Source organism: Phyllobates terribilis, unplaced genomic scaffold (assembly GCF_046119375.1).
Source record: "Phyllobates terribilis strain yellow unplaced genomic scaffold, ASM4611937v1 Scaffold_4__5_contigs__length_816908805, whole genome shotgun sequence".
Classification (NCBI taxonomy): Eukaryota; Metazoa; Chordata; class Amphibia; order Anura; family Dendrobatidae; genus Phyllobates; species Phyllobates terribilis.
Genome location: NW_027362764.1, coordinates 135,160,919 through 135,177,920, shown reverse-complemented (window position 1 = coordinate 135,177,920; position 17,002 = coordinate 135,160,919). Strand labels below are relative to the sequence as shown.

The 17,002-nt window shown below is 39.9% G+C and overlaps 1 protein-coding gene across 2 annotated transcripts in view; it reads right to left on the bottom strand.

The window, feature by feature from the left end:
- RAPGEF5 (Rap guanine nucleotide exchange factor 5) overlaps positions 1-17,002 on the bottom strand; it is a 372,046-nt gene that overhangs the window by 48,965 nt on the left and 306,079 nt on the right. For both annotated transcript variants that reach the window (XM_073677776.1, XM_073677777.1), the window contains 5 exons: positions 12,910-12,988; positions 8,232-8,376; positions 5,999-6,096; positions 5,555-5,585; positions 4,151-4,229 (listed from right to left, as the gene is read on the bottom strand). In XM_073677776.1, coding sequence (XP_073533877.1) covers positions 4,151-4,229; positions 5,555-5,585; positions 5,999-6,096; positions 8,232-8,376; positions 12,910-12,988 — 432 coding nt within the window. The remainder of the gene's footprint in view (positions 1-4,150; positions 4,230-5,554; positions 5,586-5,998; positions 6,097-8,231; positions 8,377-12,909; positions 12,989-17,002) is intronic.

Here is a 17,002-nt window from a genome sequence, read left to right as displayed (position 1 = left end):
AAAAATCTGTCTTCATTGAATACAGATTTTACCCATGAATTGAGAGTGAAAAATCAATCCAATGTGAGGAAGGAGCAGATTTCTCTCAAAATACAGTATATTACAAAGTTGCTTATTTTCAGGTGTATGATCGATTTATGAAATAAAAATTAAAATGATGGTTACTACCCCTTAAGCCCCGGAGCATTTTCCGTTTTTGCATTTTCGTTTTTGCTTCCCTTGTTCCCAGAGCCATAGCGTTTTTATTTTTTGGTCAATATGGCCATGTGAGGGCTTATTTTTTGCGGGACAAGTTGTACTTTTCAACGCCATTACTAGTTTTACCATTTCCTCTACGGGAAAACGGGAAAAAAATTCCAAGTGCGGTAAAATTGCAAAAAAAGTGCAATACCACAGTTGTTTTTTATTTTTATTTTTTTACCACGTTCACTGAATGCTAAAACTGACCTGCCCTTCTTATTCTACAGGTCATTACGAGTTCATAGACACCAAACATGTATAGGTTCTTTTATATTTAAGTGGTGAAAAAAAATTCCAAAATTTGGTAAAAAAAAAATAAAAATAGCGCCATTTTCTAAGACCCGTAGCGTCTCCATTTTTCGTGATCTGGGGCTGGTTGATGGCTTATTTTTTGCGCACCGGGCTGACATTTTTATTGATAACATTTGGGGTAGATCCGATGTTTTGATCGCCCGTTATTGCATTTTATTGCAATTTTGCGGCGACCAAAAAACGTAATTCTGGCGTTTAGAATTTTTTTCTCATTACGCCGTTTACCGATCGGATTAATTCTTTTTTTATATTGATAGATCGGGCGATTCTGAACACGGCGATACCAAATATGTGTATGTGGGGTTTATTTTTTATTATTTTATTTTGAATGGGGCAAAAGGGGGGTGATTTAAACTTTTATTTTTTTTTATATTTTTAAAAACTTTTTTTTTTTACTTTTTGCATGCTTCTATAGTCTCCATAGGAGACTAGAAGCAGCAACTATCCGATCGCCTCTGCTACATACAGGGGACGAGCAGGTCCCCTGCATGCAGCAGAAATGGTCCTGTGCTATGAGCACTGACCACTAGGTGGCGCTCATAGCGACAAGATCATGACAACCACAGGCGTCTGCTGCAGACCCTGGGTTGTCATGCCCACCCATCGGCGACCCGCGATCACGTGACGGGGTCGCCGGTGGGCGGGGCTTATGACGCGCTACCCGGAAGAACGCGTTAAATGCTGCTGTCAGAGATTGACAGCGGCATTTAACATGTTAACAGCCGCGGGTGGATCGCGATTCCACCCGCGGCTGTTGCGGGCACATGTCAGCTGTAAGAATCAGCTGACATGTGCTCCGTTCAGTGAGGGCTCATCGCAGCAGCCCTCACTGAACGGGGGGATCGCAAATATGCGTACTAATACGTCCCCAGTAATTAAGGGGTTAAATGTTTTCTACTGTCTTACATATGAGGGAAATCTAGATCAATAATTAGAAAGTTGCTCGCCAGTGAAACACATCTGAAGCAAATTTTTGTAAATGTAATCATTTCATCTTCAAGTTGAAGGCCTCATTCAGACGTCTGTTTTTTTTTTCCATATGTGAACCAAGCAATGATGGAGATCAGTCCATGTGTCAGTTGTTCCCATCAGTATGTCATCAGGTTTTTCTTATATTATAAGTAAAACCAAAGGAGGTTTCACAAGCTTTTTCTAGCAAATAGAACAAGTCTTTGTTTTTTAATCTCTTTTGCAGACTTTGTAGGTAAAAAAACATGGACATGAAAACAGACTACAATGGGAAAAAGACGCAAGGTCTGAATGAGGCCTACAATAGGTCTTGACAGGTGCACATCACTTACAGTGGCATGTAAAAGTTTGGAAACTCCTGGTAAAATTACTGTTATTGTGAACAGTTAAGAAAGTTGTATTTTTTCATTTTTTTTACATTTTAAAAATTACAAAAAGGAAAATGGGCCGATGCAAAAATTTGAACATCTTTGGAGATGTGTGTGCTCAGATAACTTTGACCAAGGTTTCAGACCTTAAATAGCCTGTTAGTGTTATGGCTTGTTCACCATCATTGTTAGGGAAGGTGATGCAAATTTCCCAGCTTTATAAAAACCCAGCCTCCTCTAACCTTGTGCCAAAAAACAGCAGCCATAGGTTCTTCTAAGGAGCTGCCTAGCACTCTGAAAATTAAAATGGTGGAGACCCCCAAAGCAGGAAAATGCTATAAGACAATAGCAAAGCATTTTCAAGTTGCTCTTTCCTCAGTTCGAAATGTAAGGCAGTTAACAGGAACAGTGGAGGTCAAGATAAGGTCTGGAAGACCAAGCACAATTTCAGGGAGAGCTGCTTGTCGGATTGCTAGAGAGGCAAATCAGAACCCCTGCTTGACTGCAAAAGACCTTCAGAAAGATTTTGCAAACTCTGGAGTTGTGGTACATTGTTCTACTGTTCAGAGACACCTGCACAAATATGGCCTCCATGGCAGAGTCATCCAAAGAAAACCTCTCCCTCTCCTGCAACCTCACCATAAAACTCAGCATCAGAAGTATGCTAAAGAACATCTAAACAAGCCTGATGCATTTTGGAAACTAGTCCTGTGGACCGATGAGGTTCAAATAGAACTCTTTGGCCATAATGATCAAAGGTATGTGTGGAGAAAAAAGGGCACAGAATTACAAAATAAGAACATCTCGCCAACCATTAAGCATGGGGGTAGATCAAGATCATGCTTTGCTGTTGTGTTGCAGCCAATGGCACGGGGAACATTTCACGGGTAGAGGGAAGAATGGATTCAATGAAATTTAAACAAATTCTTGATGCAAACATAACATCATCTGTAAAAAACCTGAAGCTGAAAAGAGGATGGCTTCTACAAATGGATAATGATCCTAAACACACGTCAAAATCCACAAGAGACAACCTCAAAAGGTGCAAGCTGAAGGTTTTACAATGGCCCTCACAGTGCCCTGATCTGAACATCATTGAAAATCTTTAGTTAGACCTCAAAATAGCAGTACATGCAAGACAACCCAGGAATCTCACAGAACTGGAAGAATTTTGCAAAAAAGAATGGATGTAAATCCCTCAAACAAGAATTGAAAGACTCTTGTCTGGCTACAAAAAGAGTTTACAAGCTGTGATACTTTCAAAAAGGGGTGCTACTAGGCACTAACCATGCAGGGTGCCCAAACTTTTGCATCAGCCCATTTTCCTTTTTGTAATTTTTAAAATGTAAAATCTAAAAATATATATATTTTTTTTTTTGCCTAAAATACAAGGAAATGTGTCATCTTTAACTTTAGGCCTTTTAGCGATCATTTTATCTTCAACTTGCTTAACTGTTCACAATAACAGTCATTTTGACCAGGGGTGTCCAAACTTTTACATGCCACTGTATGGCTGGTTTCCTACCCCAGTTGTGAACTCGCAACACATTTATTTATATATTTTACTCACTTATATAGCACCAATAATTCCACAGCGCTTTACAAACGTTCAGTAAACGCATTATTCCTGAATGCATCGTGTGCAGCAGCCCTAAGCACAGAATACAGATTTTTTTGCCCTCATTTAGTGACTTTTAGAAAGATCAGCGCCAATCTCACTTACACTTAGTGCTATCTGAGTGGATACTCCTTCATTAGTAAAAGTACTAGGCATCCAAGTTGTCGTAACCTCTGGAATTGCCATAAGAATCATTTTAGAAAACCCCTTTAAATCTGCTGTTTATCAAACGAGTGCTCATCTTTCGTTTGAGAAGAAAACTCATTTTAGCCTCTAAATTATTCAGATATTCTAATCACATTTTCCTGGAATAATCTGAGTAACAGTCAACCAACCTGAAAGAATATTTAAGATGTTGGGGGAAAAAGAGAGTAACCAATGTGCGTCTCAGTGATACATAAATAATGACTTACAAAGCATAAACATTCATTTACCAATCTCATAGTCATTGTAAGGAGCTGCGATTTTCTGGGATTTTTATGTATTCCAGATATGAAACTCCAAATTAAAATTAACAAAATGAAGTCAATCTCATAATGATGAGAAACATATTGGGTACTCTGCATATACAGATACCCAGTGTTTTAGTGGAGAAAACGATGGCGTTTATCGCTTCCGCCATCCAGCAGCAGCAAATACTCACTTTCCTCTATTTCATTAGCATTTCCTCTATGCTGCAACCAGTTCTCCTTCAGACTGAATTGGTGGAAGAGAGCTCTATTCTGTGGACACAAGATTGAGAACAATAAACCGAGGAATTATTTTATTGTGTTACATTCCCATGAAGCGCACTCTGAGAATAGAAAAGGGAAACTTAGTGAATACATCCTCAAAGCATGGGAACGACAACTGAAATATGCCTGCGAGAGAGAAATAAATAAGACTGGTTGACTAGAAGAGCATGTCATCGGAGAAACATCTGATAACATGCACTTCTAGTCACCTGACCGCTGCAGCCAGTCAGAGTCTGCAGCGGACCCTGCTGCTTCTGAACGGAGCATGCATCACTTCTGGAGAGGCATTAGTTGTATCCGTGGAAGTGCTGGGAGGTGAGTATGCCACCGTTTTAGATTTTAAGCCCATACATGACTTATATGTTTTCTCCTATATTGGACAACCACTTTAAGACAGAAACATATTGATATACACTGGCCAAACCTACACCAAAAGAACACTGAATTGGCAAACTATAATTCATTGGAACATTAGACACAAGAGTCTAGAACATTTCTAGAAGTATATATAAACATTAAATGTACATTCCAAAACTTTTAATTCTTTCCCAACTCTTAAAAAAAGCATTGCCTCTTGAAAATTCCCTACCCAAGTAATTCAGTACAACAGTAACCTGCCACCCTTTGCCAGGTGCAAGATCTCCTCCTATAAGCACATGGAAATCCATAAAGGGTTTTCCTGCCTTTCATTATGTCCATGGAATACTTGTAACCTTTTGATGGAATTAATCGTAGCACACAGAACATAGTAAAAATGACATTGTTAGGGGAAATGGACGATCATTGAACACCAGAAACAAAACACTGGATCAACCTTTCCTGCCTTGTACCTTTGCCAGACATTAATGCGGACAATAGCAATGATGACGTATGCATTGGTTCGGATTCATTCTCCTGCCATTGTCACTACTTCCTACAAAACTTTTGGCCACATTAAACAGAGGACCGTCCACCCTGCAAGCAAGTATCCACCCTGCAGCAAAGCTACTCATTACAAACTTCCTTGCCGGATTGGGCTGCTAATCTCAGAGGAAGTACGCTCTAGCAGATTTCCTAACACACATTTTATTGCCCTGTCATGTGCACAGCTGTGTACATGGTACGAAATATATACTCTTGCCTTTCGTAATATGAGCCCACTACACAATTGATTGCCTTTGTCTCATCAATGCACAAAGTCTCTTTAGCAAGTTACTATTTTTCTTACACTACTCGGTACAGAACAGCACATATCTATTACATCATTTCCAGATGATACAGTATATTACACTTAAAAATATACATTACATCATAGTCCACAAACTGTGTAATACCTTTCTATGTGGCGAGTATTCATCAACGGTGCTGCAAATGGAAGAAAAAGAACATTAGTCAGTGTCTATACTGCTCCAAAGTCATAAGAAAAGTGCCCATGCGTGAGGCAGTCTTAATGGACTGTGTTGGTTCTTGGATCTTATAAAAGAATATTGGTTTTTCAGAAATATGGATTGGATAGATTTTGATTAACAAAAAGATAAGGTGACATTCTTACAAATAAGATAACATTTTTTACTACAGCAAGACGTCTGGCTCCATTGTACCGGCAGGGATAATGTATTCCATTCCCCAAAAGAGCACATGGATAATATATTCCTGCACTGATCTCTTTTCCCAATCCTACAGCCAGTGAACTCTTAACCTTGAAATGACAGATAATCCTTACATGTTACTGGAACCCCCATTGGATTTTCCAGGGAATTTCCTATCATAATACTTACTGTCGACGATGGATCCGAAGCACCTTCTGGAATTCTTTTAATTCTTTCTCCAAGATGGGATATTCGTAAACATCATCTAGCACGTAGCGATAGAGAGTCTGAAAAACATACGTGAACACATCATGCTTCATTTATTATGGTCTGCATTCCTCGTCGGTGGCACCGGGTAATATCGGAGAACAGAATGCAGTGCTGAAATAATAGTGATTAAATAACAAGCGTCTGGGATCCCTGCAAAAGAAACACACAATGTCTGCACACAGCTCTGCTTTACTAATAAAAAAGTGCAGTAATATGAACTAATGATTTTGTTTTTCATAACTATTTTACATGAAGTAATGATATTAGTCACATCACCCCTGTTATAACACTTGGCTTGTGCTGTAATCCAGTGATAGAAAGCAGGAGCAGAAGGTTAACCCTGCTCACATGTACAATGACAGCAATATAATAAATTATGTCCTAGAACTGAACGTTTCATGAAATGGCCCAGATCAAAATTCTTGGCTTCTGCAGACAAAAGATCTTACTCCTAACCCCAGCAGATGTGACTACATGTAATAGCATGAAGAAGACAAGCCCTGCTAATGAATAGTGTATACGAGAAGTATATCTTATCTGCTGCAGAAAACGCAAACCGTAAATGGTCATTTTACACCATGGATTAAAACTAGATGTTACAGGTTATGCTTTGTCTCTTCACTTTGGATGATGCTGTGTTCTGTCAGAAATGGAAAGACTCACTGGTTGCTGCTCATTTGCTACATTTTCACTTTTGCAGTCCCAGATTTACAGAAGCAGATGTCATGTGCTGGTTTACCCAATATAAAACAGACCAGAGGGCCTGAAGAGAGGAGTGAGATTACAGATTTACAGTAAAGTCGTCTGTAACACAATGTCACATTATAGCAATGTTTTTATCAGTATCACTCCTATACAATGTTAAATAGGGCTGACATTTCTGGATTTGTGTGGACTTTCTGGATTTTTCTGGATCTAAGCATCAATGGTGGGATAGAACATCCTGTCCTAGAACATCACAAAATCCTATACCAAAGAAAAGCCTTCCAAAACCTCCAGAATGGAGCTCGATCCGATCCTTGGCACTAAATATATCCTCATGCATGGAGTTTTACCATTATTGTGTGCGTGAGAATTACACCTGGTAAATAAATGACAGTTTTCCAACTTTTAGCACATAATCTTAGTTATGTTAAACAGTAGTTGTGCGGGAGGGGGGCAGAAGCTGAAATGTCATGGGTAGGGATGAGCGGACCCATGGAAGTTCAGATTCGGTCTCTCTCTCTTAGGCTCCTAAAACACACTTCTGGCACTAGGTGTCCAGTACGAACCCCGAACTTTACAGTTCGCGCATCTCTAGTCATGGGTCTACCACGACATGACCATCTAGTCTATTCAAGAATATTGCTCTAGTGGCTGAGTCACAAGCGGAACTTAAAGGGATATTATTAGCTCAGCATATATTGGCATATTGCAAGGATATGACATTACCTAAGGAGCCGCGTCGTCTTTTCCGCTGCACAGGGGCGCTCCTAGCCATCCACTACAGAAAGGCTCCATTTAATTGAATTGTACAGGCAGCAATTCCCTGCTCAGCAAGGAGGCAAGAGTGCCATTGTGTAATGAACAACTGTAAGGGGATGAAGTCCTGAAGCAGTTATGCACGTGCCTCCACTTTCAGGATTATTAGGGTCCCAGACGTCAGGGGCCTAATGATTGTTAAGTGGCGGTATGTCATCATGAACTAAGCTGGCAATACCCCTCTAAATCATTACTATAAAAAAGGAATTTACCACTAATGAACAACAATTTTAGCACTAGAGCCCAGAAGATAATTAAAAGGATTCTATATAAAATAAGAAGGTTTTAATGTTTAGCGTCTTAGTATAAGAAAATGTGACACACACTGCAGACAAAAATCATACCTTCAAGAAATGTCACTTTGCCAATTGGCATTAACATTAGTACAAGCACTAACCTTCTCTTTCAGTATTTGCCATGTTTCATGGCCCTAAATGTGTACCCACCATCTATAAAAGATGCCACTTTCTATTAAGTAAGCCTGCCCCCGGAGCGGTCTTGTGTCTGTACATTAAACAGCTTCATCCATGCCCAGCAGACAATGATTACACAGTAACAAACATTATTCTGAAGCCATCGGTCATACATTTTTGCATAGAGACTTGTGCACGGTTGTGGATTCTTTGCTCACCTTCAGGAATAACTTGGAGTGCTCATCATCATGTAACCAGTCTTTGTATAAAGCAGTCCACTGGGATGCAAGAAGCAGGACCTTCCGCTTTGTGCACAGGACCTCTGGGCCGTCAGCCTTGCCGTCGTATTTCTTGGCACAATAGGTAATTTCAGGTCAAAGAACAACAAGTAAACATTGTGTTTTAAAAGAGCAGCCAATTACATCGTCGCGGAGAATGCCATCCCGCCATTACAGAGCTAATTAAGGGACTCTTCTCTGCTGCCACGCATCAATCTCGTTTGTTACCAGGGAGACGTTTGTCACTCGAAGCCAGCCATCACTATTCTGCAAACTGCTAGCCCTTCAGCACATACAGGCTAAATTAAAGACCAAACACTAACTAAAATAAGCATTTGTAAGCCATCTGTGCCCCTATAGGGGTACTTCCATGCTACAAGAGGCTATAAAGGGAAACTGCAAAATCTGCACCTACATGCAATAAGCTCCAACTATTGCAGGCACAAGAAAAATATAACCCAGGCTTGTGCATTTGCCATGGTAAATTCATTGGACTTGCTTCTGAAAAATAGACCTCAAACCTTATTCATGATCTCAAATAACCTTTTTTTTAGCCAAAATTATGCAGTTAAAAAGTTCTGACTGATACAAAAAAAAGAAGAAAAAAACAGTGAAACCCCTTTTTGATTAGCTCACCCACCAATTTTAGTTGTCTACGTCTGTGTTCCCCACTGTTTGCTTAACTATACTGTTTATATATTTTTAAACCATTTAATAAAAATTAACTTTTTACTAATATATTTGTTGTACTTCATTCCTGGCACACTTTTTTCTTTTGTGTTTTTTTATCTATGTTTGTGCCCTATGGGGACTTGTAACGGATTTGGGTTGTTGGAGATGTATCAGTAGAAAATTCTGACTGGGAAAATGGAAAAACAAAAATGAGGAAAATAAATGTGTGATATGTATATGTAGCTAGTCACCAAAAGTCCCCATTCAGTATTTGGTCCTACTTCAGAATACTCGATCTCTACATCTGCTATAAATGGGTTAAAATCATCCCTATTTTCTGGTTGCTATTAACATGAATTGTATGTATTTCACTGTTATAAAAGGACATGATATTTCATTGTGCTCCCAGCCAAAAGAAAAATCCAGGATCCCTCATTTACATGGAACTGATTGATAGCGTGTCAAGGTATTTTCTGTGGTTGCCCTAAAACATGACAATGCTAGAGCAGGCAAGTTTTAATTGCCAGTATTTAAGCTGTACCTAAGAAAACACATCTTCAGGTAACATGTTTTCTCTGGATTGTTTGCCGCCTCATGTTTGATCTAGTAATGTGACAATTGCATGGATTAGCTTTATATTCTACCCTGGAGCTCTCCACCTTTCAGAAGTCAGTACATGAACATGGCATGTGGGCGAAGAGCTGGAATGCATTAAACCCCCTGAAGCAGAAAAACAATTAATCATAGACTTGTCATAAAAGGGGAAATGTGGCGCTACTAACTTATACATGCCATCCCCTCACCACTTTACTTACGATTAAGGGATACCAGAATTTCTACCCTTGATAGCAAGTGTATGGTATGTGCCTTAGGCATGTCCTATCTATTTCAAGTATTTCTAAAAGGTGCTTAGAAACTAGAAAAAAATAGCAATTTAGCTTAAGCGGACTTCATGCTATGTGCTTATATTGCTTCTGAATATTTGTCCCTTAATTACTAAGTGCATTACAAATGACTGCTAGCTCTAAAGGGTGTGAAGTGCCTTTGTTTTATAATTGACTATTTGTAATAGCCCATTGCACTTCAGAAGCTTACCATTATCTCCATTACAATTTTAAGTTGAAAGTAACGTCTATTCACATATATACAAATACATAATGCAAACCTAAGTATACATAGATGCGATAAAGTTAACTGGCTAGTAAATTTGGAAAAAGGCATATACCTAAAAAGAGATGCTATCTCTAAATTTGACAAGATATGGGGTCTATGGATTGATTGCTCTGGTTTGACATCTAGGGAACTGAGGAGATTTCACCTCTGCTTGCTTTGAGTTACGTTTACATGATGCCTCAAATTAAACTTCTTTGAAAATTAATAAAAATGTTATTAGTACTTCCACAAGTTATATGTAATTGGATTGACTATTGTAACTACGTTCAAATGTTTGTTCATCTAATTATGATGGTTTTGCAGAGCCAAGATGTATAAATAACTCCTGTTTAATGCATCTTAGGCTGTGTGCCCACTATGCGTTTTTTAAGCGTTTCCGCAGCGGCAATTCCGCTGCAGAAACACTTAAAAAACGCTTGGTAGAAGGTCTGCCATGTTCCCCAATGATAATCCGCATGTGCTGTGCACATGCTGCAGAAATTTCCGCTGTGGATTATCATTGCGGAAAAATCCGCAGCACTACCAATTATTTTGCGGAATCGCGGCGTTTTCGCCGCCATTGACTTGCATTGGAACACATGGAATCCGCATCACTGCATCTGCACATGCGGATATCATGCGGTTCAATGTGGGATGGTACCCGGGTTTGGAGAAGAGGAGTCTCTCCTCCGGACCCGCGTACCATAGTACCTGTAAAAAAAAAAAAGAATAAAATAAAAAATATACATTATACTTAACTTCTGATGGACCCCGGTGTCCTTAGCGATCCGTGCTGGCTTGCCGGCAGCTCGCGATGGTCTGAAAAGGACCTGCCATGATGTAATTAAGTCATGTCAAGGGTCACGCGACCGCTGACGTCGGCGGTCGTGTGACCCGTCACATGACTAAATAACGTCATGGCAGGTCCTTTTAGACCACCGCAAGCTGCCGGCAAGCCAGGACGGATCGCTAAGGACACCGGGGGCCATCAGAAGGTGGGGGGTGCCAGCAATTCTGCACCTGGCACCCCCAACCGATCAGCTGTTATTGGTGCCGGCGGCCGCCAGCCGGTAGTGCTTACCTGCTTTGCCGTCCATCTGTAGTGGCCGCCGCGGGGTACTGCACATCCACTTCCCATTGAATTGAATAGGAGGCGGATGTGCAGTACTCCGCGGTGGCCACTACAGATGGATGGCAAAGCTCCGCAGGTAAGCACTTCCGGCCGGTGGCCGCCGCCGGCACCGATAACAGCTGATCGGTGGGGGGTGCCAGGTGCGGGACCCCGGCCGATCAGACATTGATGCCCTATTCTCTGGATAAGGCATCAATCAAAAAAAGTAGTTAACAACTCCTTTAATTTAAAAAGTCATTTTAATTTTTATTCCATAAATCAACAGTACAAATGAAAGTAAGAAACTTTGTAATATATCTTATAAAAAAAAAATCTGTTTCTTTCTCCACCAGGACTGATTAAAGGGGTTGTCCAGCCTTACACTACAAGTCGGCAGTCACTCTATGACTGCAGACTTGTTAATTGCGCACTGAGCACTCTGAGGATTCTCCAGTGCCGGCGCTGGTAGGTGATAGCAACTGTGTGATCAATGCAAGTGTATTGAGCGAGGCTAGACACGTCTAGTTGAAATGCGACGGGAATCCAAATCGTATACTTGCAGTCATATGACTGCTGCTCCCGACACGACACCAGAGAATCCTCACATCACACAGCGCACAAGATGTGAGGATTCACAAGTCTGCGGTCACAGAGTGGCTGCATAATCTTAGCCCAAAGGCGGACAACCGTTTTCAAAATTCTCAGGTAAAACCTGTATTCAGTGAAGACACATATTTACATTACTGAGATGAGAGATGATAGTCGCTACTGATAAGATGGCAGGAGGAACGAGGAGGAAGGACTTTAGCCTCTAGCTCCTCCCATCTCCTTCCTTCTTTACATAGAATCTTATCAGTATCAACTGTCACCTTCTATCTCAGTAATGTAACAATCTGTCTTCACTAAATACAGATTTTACCTGTGAATTGAAAATCTGGATAATGACTGATCAGTCCTGACGGAAGAAAAAGAAGATTTCTCTGATAAGATATATCACAAAGTTTCATATTTTCAGTGTACTATTGATTTATGTAATAAAAATTAAAATGATTGTTACACCTTAAATATTAGTTTGTAGATTTAAATGTATCTTTAAATTGAAGCTGGCTACGATAATCCAATTCCATACGAACATCCTAATACAACAACTGTGGACATGGCGTGATGAGTGGGTTAAAGAGTTCAGGTTCCCTCAGGCCAATACCATTCTCCATCTGTACAAGTTTTTGTAATGACTAAAACCGTAAGTACTTATTCCAGTGAGGTGTTCTAGAAAAGCCTTCAGCTAATAACCAAGTTATAAAACTCGCAGCAGATAATGCTAGAGTCATCTATAGTAATGGAAGATCGGTGGCAGTATTGAGGGCAGATGATGGAGTTGCAATGATTTAGATGATATTTGGCAAATAATGCCACGCCATATTGTGCTACATACAATACTCTTAGGCAGTAACCTTGGGGGAAATGACAGCGTGCTGCTTTGTATCTTGGATTATGGATATCCATCCCTATTCATCAATAATGCTTCATCCTATTCTAATCTGGAGCCAGCGCAGAACAGACTAATGTGTCAGTCGTATCCTTTCACAGCGATTTACCAGATGCCATTTGCCTGTAATGTTAGGCATCTGCTTTTCATTCTTTGGAATCAGGGGCATGACTGTTCCAGTTAATTAAGGATATTGTCTGAGGAGTGCTTGGCACAAGTCGTCTGTTGTCATGAAGACGGTGTACGTGAGAAGGAAGTCATCCAGGAGGGTATCTGTAGAGAAACACAAACATGAAGCCACAAGGTGAGGGCGTGAGTCTCTGAGGACGGCACTGTCACTGCAACACTATTCATGAACATGCCCACAGGGAACATCCTATAATGCCCGGAGATTTAATAATGAGAAATACATTGCATTATTCACGAGAGATCTCCTGATTTTGGCATTACTTAGTGTCTACTCAATGCATAAAACCATTAATTAGCACTGAAGCCTATTTTATTACCCAACTGCAACATCAACTACATCGAGACTCATAAATAATATAAAACTTACTCAGAAAACACATTTCACACAAAAAAAAGGCAGATAAGGAGGAGGACAGGGTTACAATACATATCAAGAAAATAATTAAAATGAACAATTACTTAAACCCAACCATTAAATGTGATGATACTGGGATGGATCGGTATTTGAAAGTATCAATTCAGTAACAAGAAGGACTCCATTATGGACATTATTGGGGCTTATCAGGTTGCCAATTGGCATAGATGTGAATGGAGCATAAACCAACAGGATAAGGATTGGGCTTCATGGAGCCTGAAGTTCGCTTGGTGCCACTGCTACATCTCAGAGCTTTAGGAGTAAATGGGGTCGAATTGTCACATCTACACTACCACGAACGCAACAAGCAAGTCTGACGTTTAGTGGGGGGGAAGTAGTTTAGGTATGACAATGTGAACACATAGGGCCACAATATAGCGAACTTTGGTCACGCAACGGCTATCATAGCCAAACAATGTCACTGTGTAGCCCAAGCCTAAAATAGACATCGGAGGTTGTAATATTTGGTTCATTGCAGTTCACATGGTAATAAAGCTCTGATTTTACCATTCTCTGCCTGCTATTCTTCAGAGGCGGTTCTGTGTATTCCTATGTACCACAATCAGGGCTCTGAAGTTTACTTCTACATATTGTTGTATAATGGAAAAGAGGACAAAGGGCTGCTGCCTGCCTCTCTGACATAAGACGCAAGCACATCTCTGTATGTAAGCAATAAAAAGGCTAGAAGCTATAACAGGACCCCCTGCTGGTCCAGCACTGTCTAAAATCCCAATGATTGCTTTCATTTCCCTGTCAGTCTTTCCATGAGGCTCAGCACAACACTATGAAGACGCAGCGCACATTGCTGACATTTGTAATAATTACCGTATGTAAACATTATATTTTTCTGTTGACAGGTAAAACCTCAGCTACTCACTTTGTAGTTATCTGTCAAACTACAGTCTTCAAATATGTGGCTACGTTCACACTCCATTTTTCTGCGCATTTGGGGGATCATGTTGGGAAATGTTTTTAATGCATACCCCAAAGTACACATATCTTATAATAGACCGGATGTTCGCCAAAACAGTTGTCTTTTGGTATCCTCAGACTGTAAGCTTGCGAGCAGGGCCCTCACTCCTTTCGATATGAGATATTCTTATTCTGTATTGTCTATATAAGTCCCCCCTGAAATTGTAAAGTGCTGCGGAATATGATGGCGCTATAAAAATAAAAATTATTATTATTATACTGTATCGTTCGCTATAGTGTATGCAAATTGCCTCTTCAGAGAGGAAGAGGGCTTGAACTATATTGCCACCTATTGGAAGTAACAATGCTAAATGCCAATATCGACCCTTTAACGAGCCTTGCCATTTGACTTAGGATAAAAGCCACACCAGAATCTCAATTTGCAGACACGGTGCTTCGGGGTGTTGCCCCTCATCAGTGCAAAGAATGAGACAGATCCCAGTCACCTAGTCAAATCCAAAGGGGTAACGTTTCTCCTTGTCTGCAAATTGAGATTCTGGTTTGGCTTTTATCATATAGCAAGGCTCGTTAAACGATTGATATGGACTTTTAGGATTGCTACTGCCAATAGGTGGCACTAAAGTTCAAGTCTAGTGATGTGCAACCGTGCTCGGATAAGGTATTATGTGAGCACACTTGGGTCCTATTCGGGTAGCTTCAGTGTGCTCGAATGTTATGTTCGAGTTGCTGCCGCTGCATGTCTCTGAGCTCTTAGTCAGCCACAACACATGCATGGATTACCTAACAAACAGGCAATCCCTGCATGTGTTGCAGCTGTCGAACAGCCGCGAGACATGCAGCTGCGGAGACTCGAACATAACATTCAAGCATGCCGAAGCTACTCAGTTAGGACCCGAGCGTGATAACACCTTTTCCGAGCATGCTTGCACATCACTATTCAAGTCCTCATCCTCTCTGAAGAAACAATTTGCATGTTTAATTTCCGAGAGGAGCATGAATGGCATATAAGTCTCCTCACTCTGACATGCCAGGACTGGCATGTCACTCTCCAACAAGAAGAAACGTTACCCCTTATATCCCATTAGCTATAGTGTAACGCATCTACTACACTTTTCAAAGCACAGAATCCAACAAAAAAATAAATCAATAAATAAATGTGAAATATATTATTCTGCACAGTGGAACTTAGTTGGAGAACATATACAACTGCATAGAGTTATATGTTTGGATAATACATTTTTTTTCATGCCGAGAGCAAAACAAATAGGACAGAACCTTATCCATCTTTCAGTAAAAGTGGTACAAAACACAATACAAAGATATTCTTTTTATTTTTAACATACAGGACAAATATAAAATGTTGATTAACTGCAGAACACAATCGTTTTCTTTCTATTGCACCAGTTATTGGTAAAAAAACCCTATATTTAAAAAAAAAAGTGTTCCAAAGTGAAAAATGCTTGCAACGATGCGAAGACTGACAGGCCCTAGCTGGGTCTCAGCCCGCGCTTTTCAGCTCTCAAGGTGTGTCGTGAAAACAATAATTTCTTATGTAAAAAGTTCTTGGCACAGAATTAAAGCAGCCTGCTCTTCAATGAAACATTAGTATTCAGGTTGTGGAACCCTCTGGGCAATTACTTCCTCATTTGACAAAATGTCAATAAATAACCTAAATGTTTGCAAATGACAGTGAAAAAGGCAAATGGTTCTATTACTACGTTAAAGTGCACAAATAGAAATCAATGATCTGTTTTAGACATGAAAGTAGGCAATGGAGTAACTACACATGCAATTCATTTAGGCTTCTGACCAAAGGAGAGTGAGATTTTTGCTAAAAGCTTATGGATGTGGTTGACTTTTTGGCTTGCTTTCTTCATAAATTATAAAAAAGGCACCATTTTTAGAATAAGTGTATATGTAACAACAGTGCATCTAGTGTCAGACATACAGCATGTGGAGCCGGTTCCACTGCACAAGGGCCCGTAGGGGAGGAGGACCCATTTGCATTGCAGATATCTAAGGTACACTACTGTGATAGTTCACACTTTTCTCCCATCGAGATTCTCCTTCTGCGACTCGGAACATGAGGGACCGGGCCCCTGCATTTTCCTTTTTGCTCAGCAGATGGTTGCATATGTAGTTAATTGTTTGTTGTTTTTATTTTAAATATTATCTGTTGATTGATTTAAGACTTAGGACCTCCATTATGGTAGCAAGAGCTTTGGCAAGGAGTGTTCTGCTAAGTGTAGGAGGATTTTCTTTGCTCAAAGAGCTAAATTGTATTCTTCGTCTTTACAAGTATAATGTACTGATACACAGAGATACAACTCTGTATACCAGAATCTCTCTATATAGCTATATTATAGAAAAAAAATATACGTTAAATCTGATTTTTTTTCCTAAAAAATTATTACAAAAAAAAAAAACCTCTATAAAACACTTAACACTTAATAAAAGTCACAAACCAGTAAACAACGTAGGTATACTTGGTATCCCTGCAATTGTAGTAACCCGTACAATACAGTGAACAAATAATGTACAATGATCGGTGAATGGTGTAAAATCTGTGTGATTGTTTTTACTCTCCATTAAATCTGTGAAAAAAAAAGTTACAAAAAGGTCATTGGGTATATGAATGTGTAATTTGTATATCAGCATTTTATTTATGCTTTTGTGCATGTTTGTACTATTCATATGCATGCGTAGTATGTAACTGCGAGTATTATGTATTACTATGTGCAGACTTTATT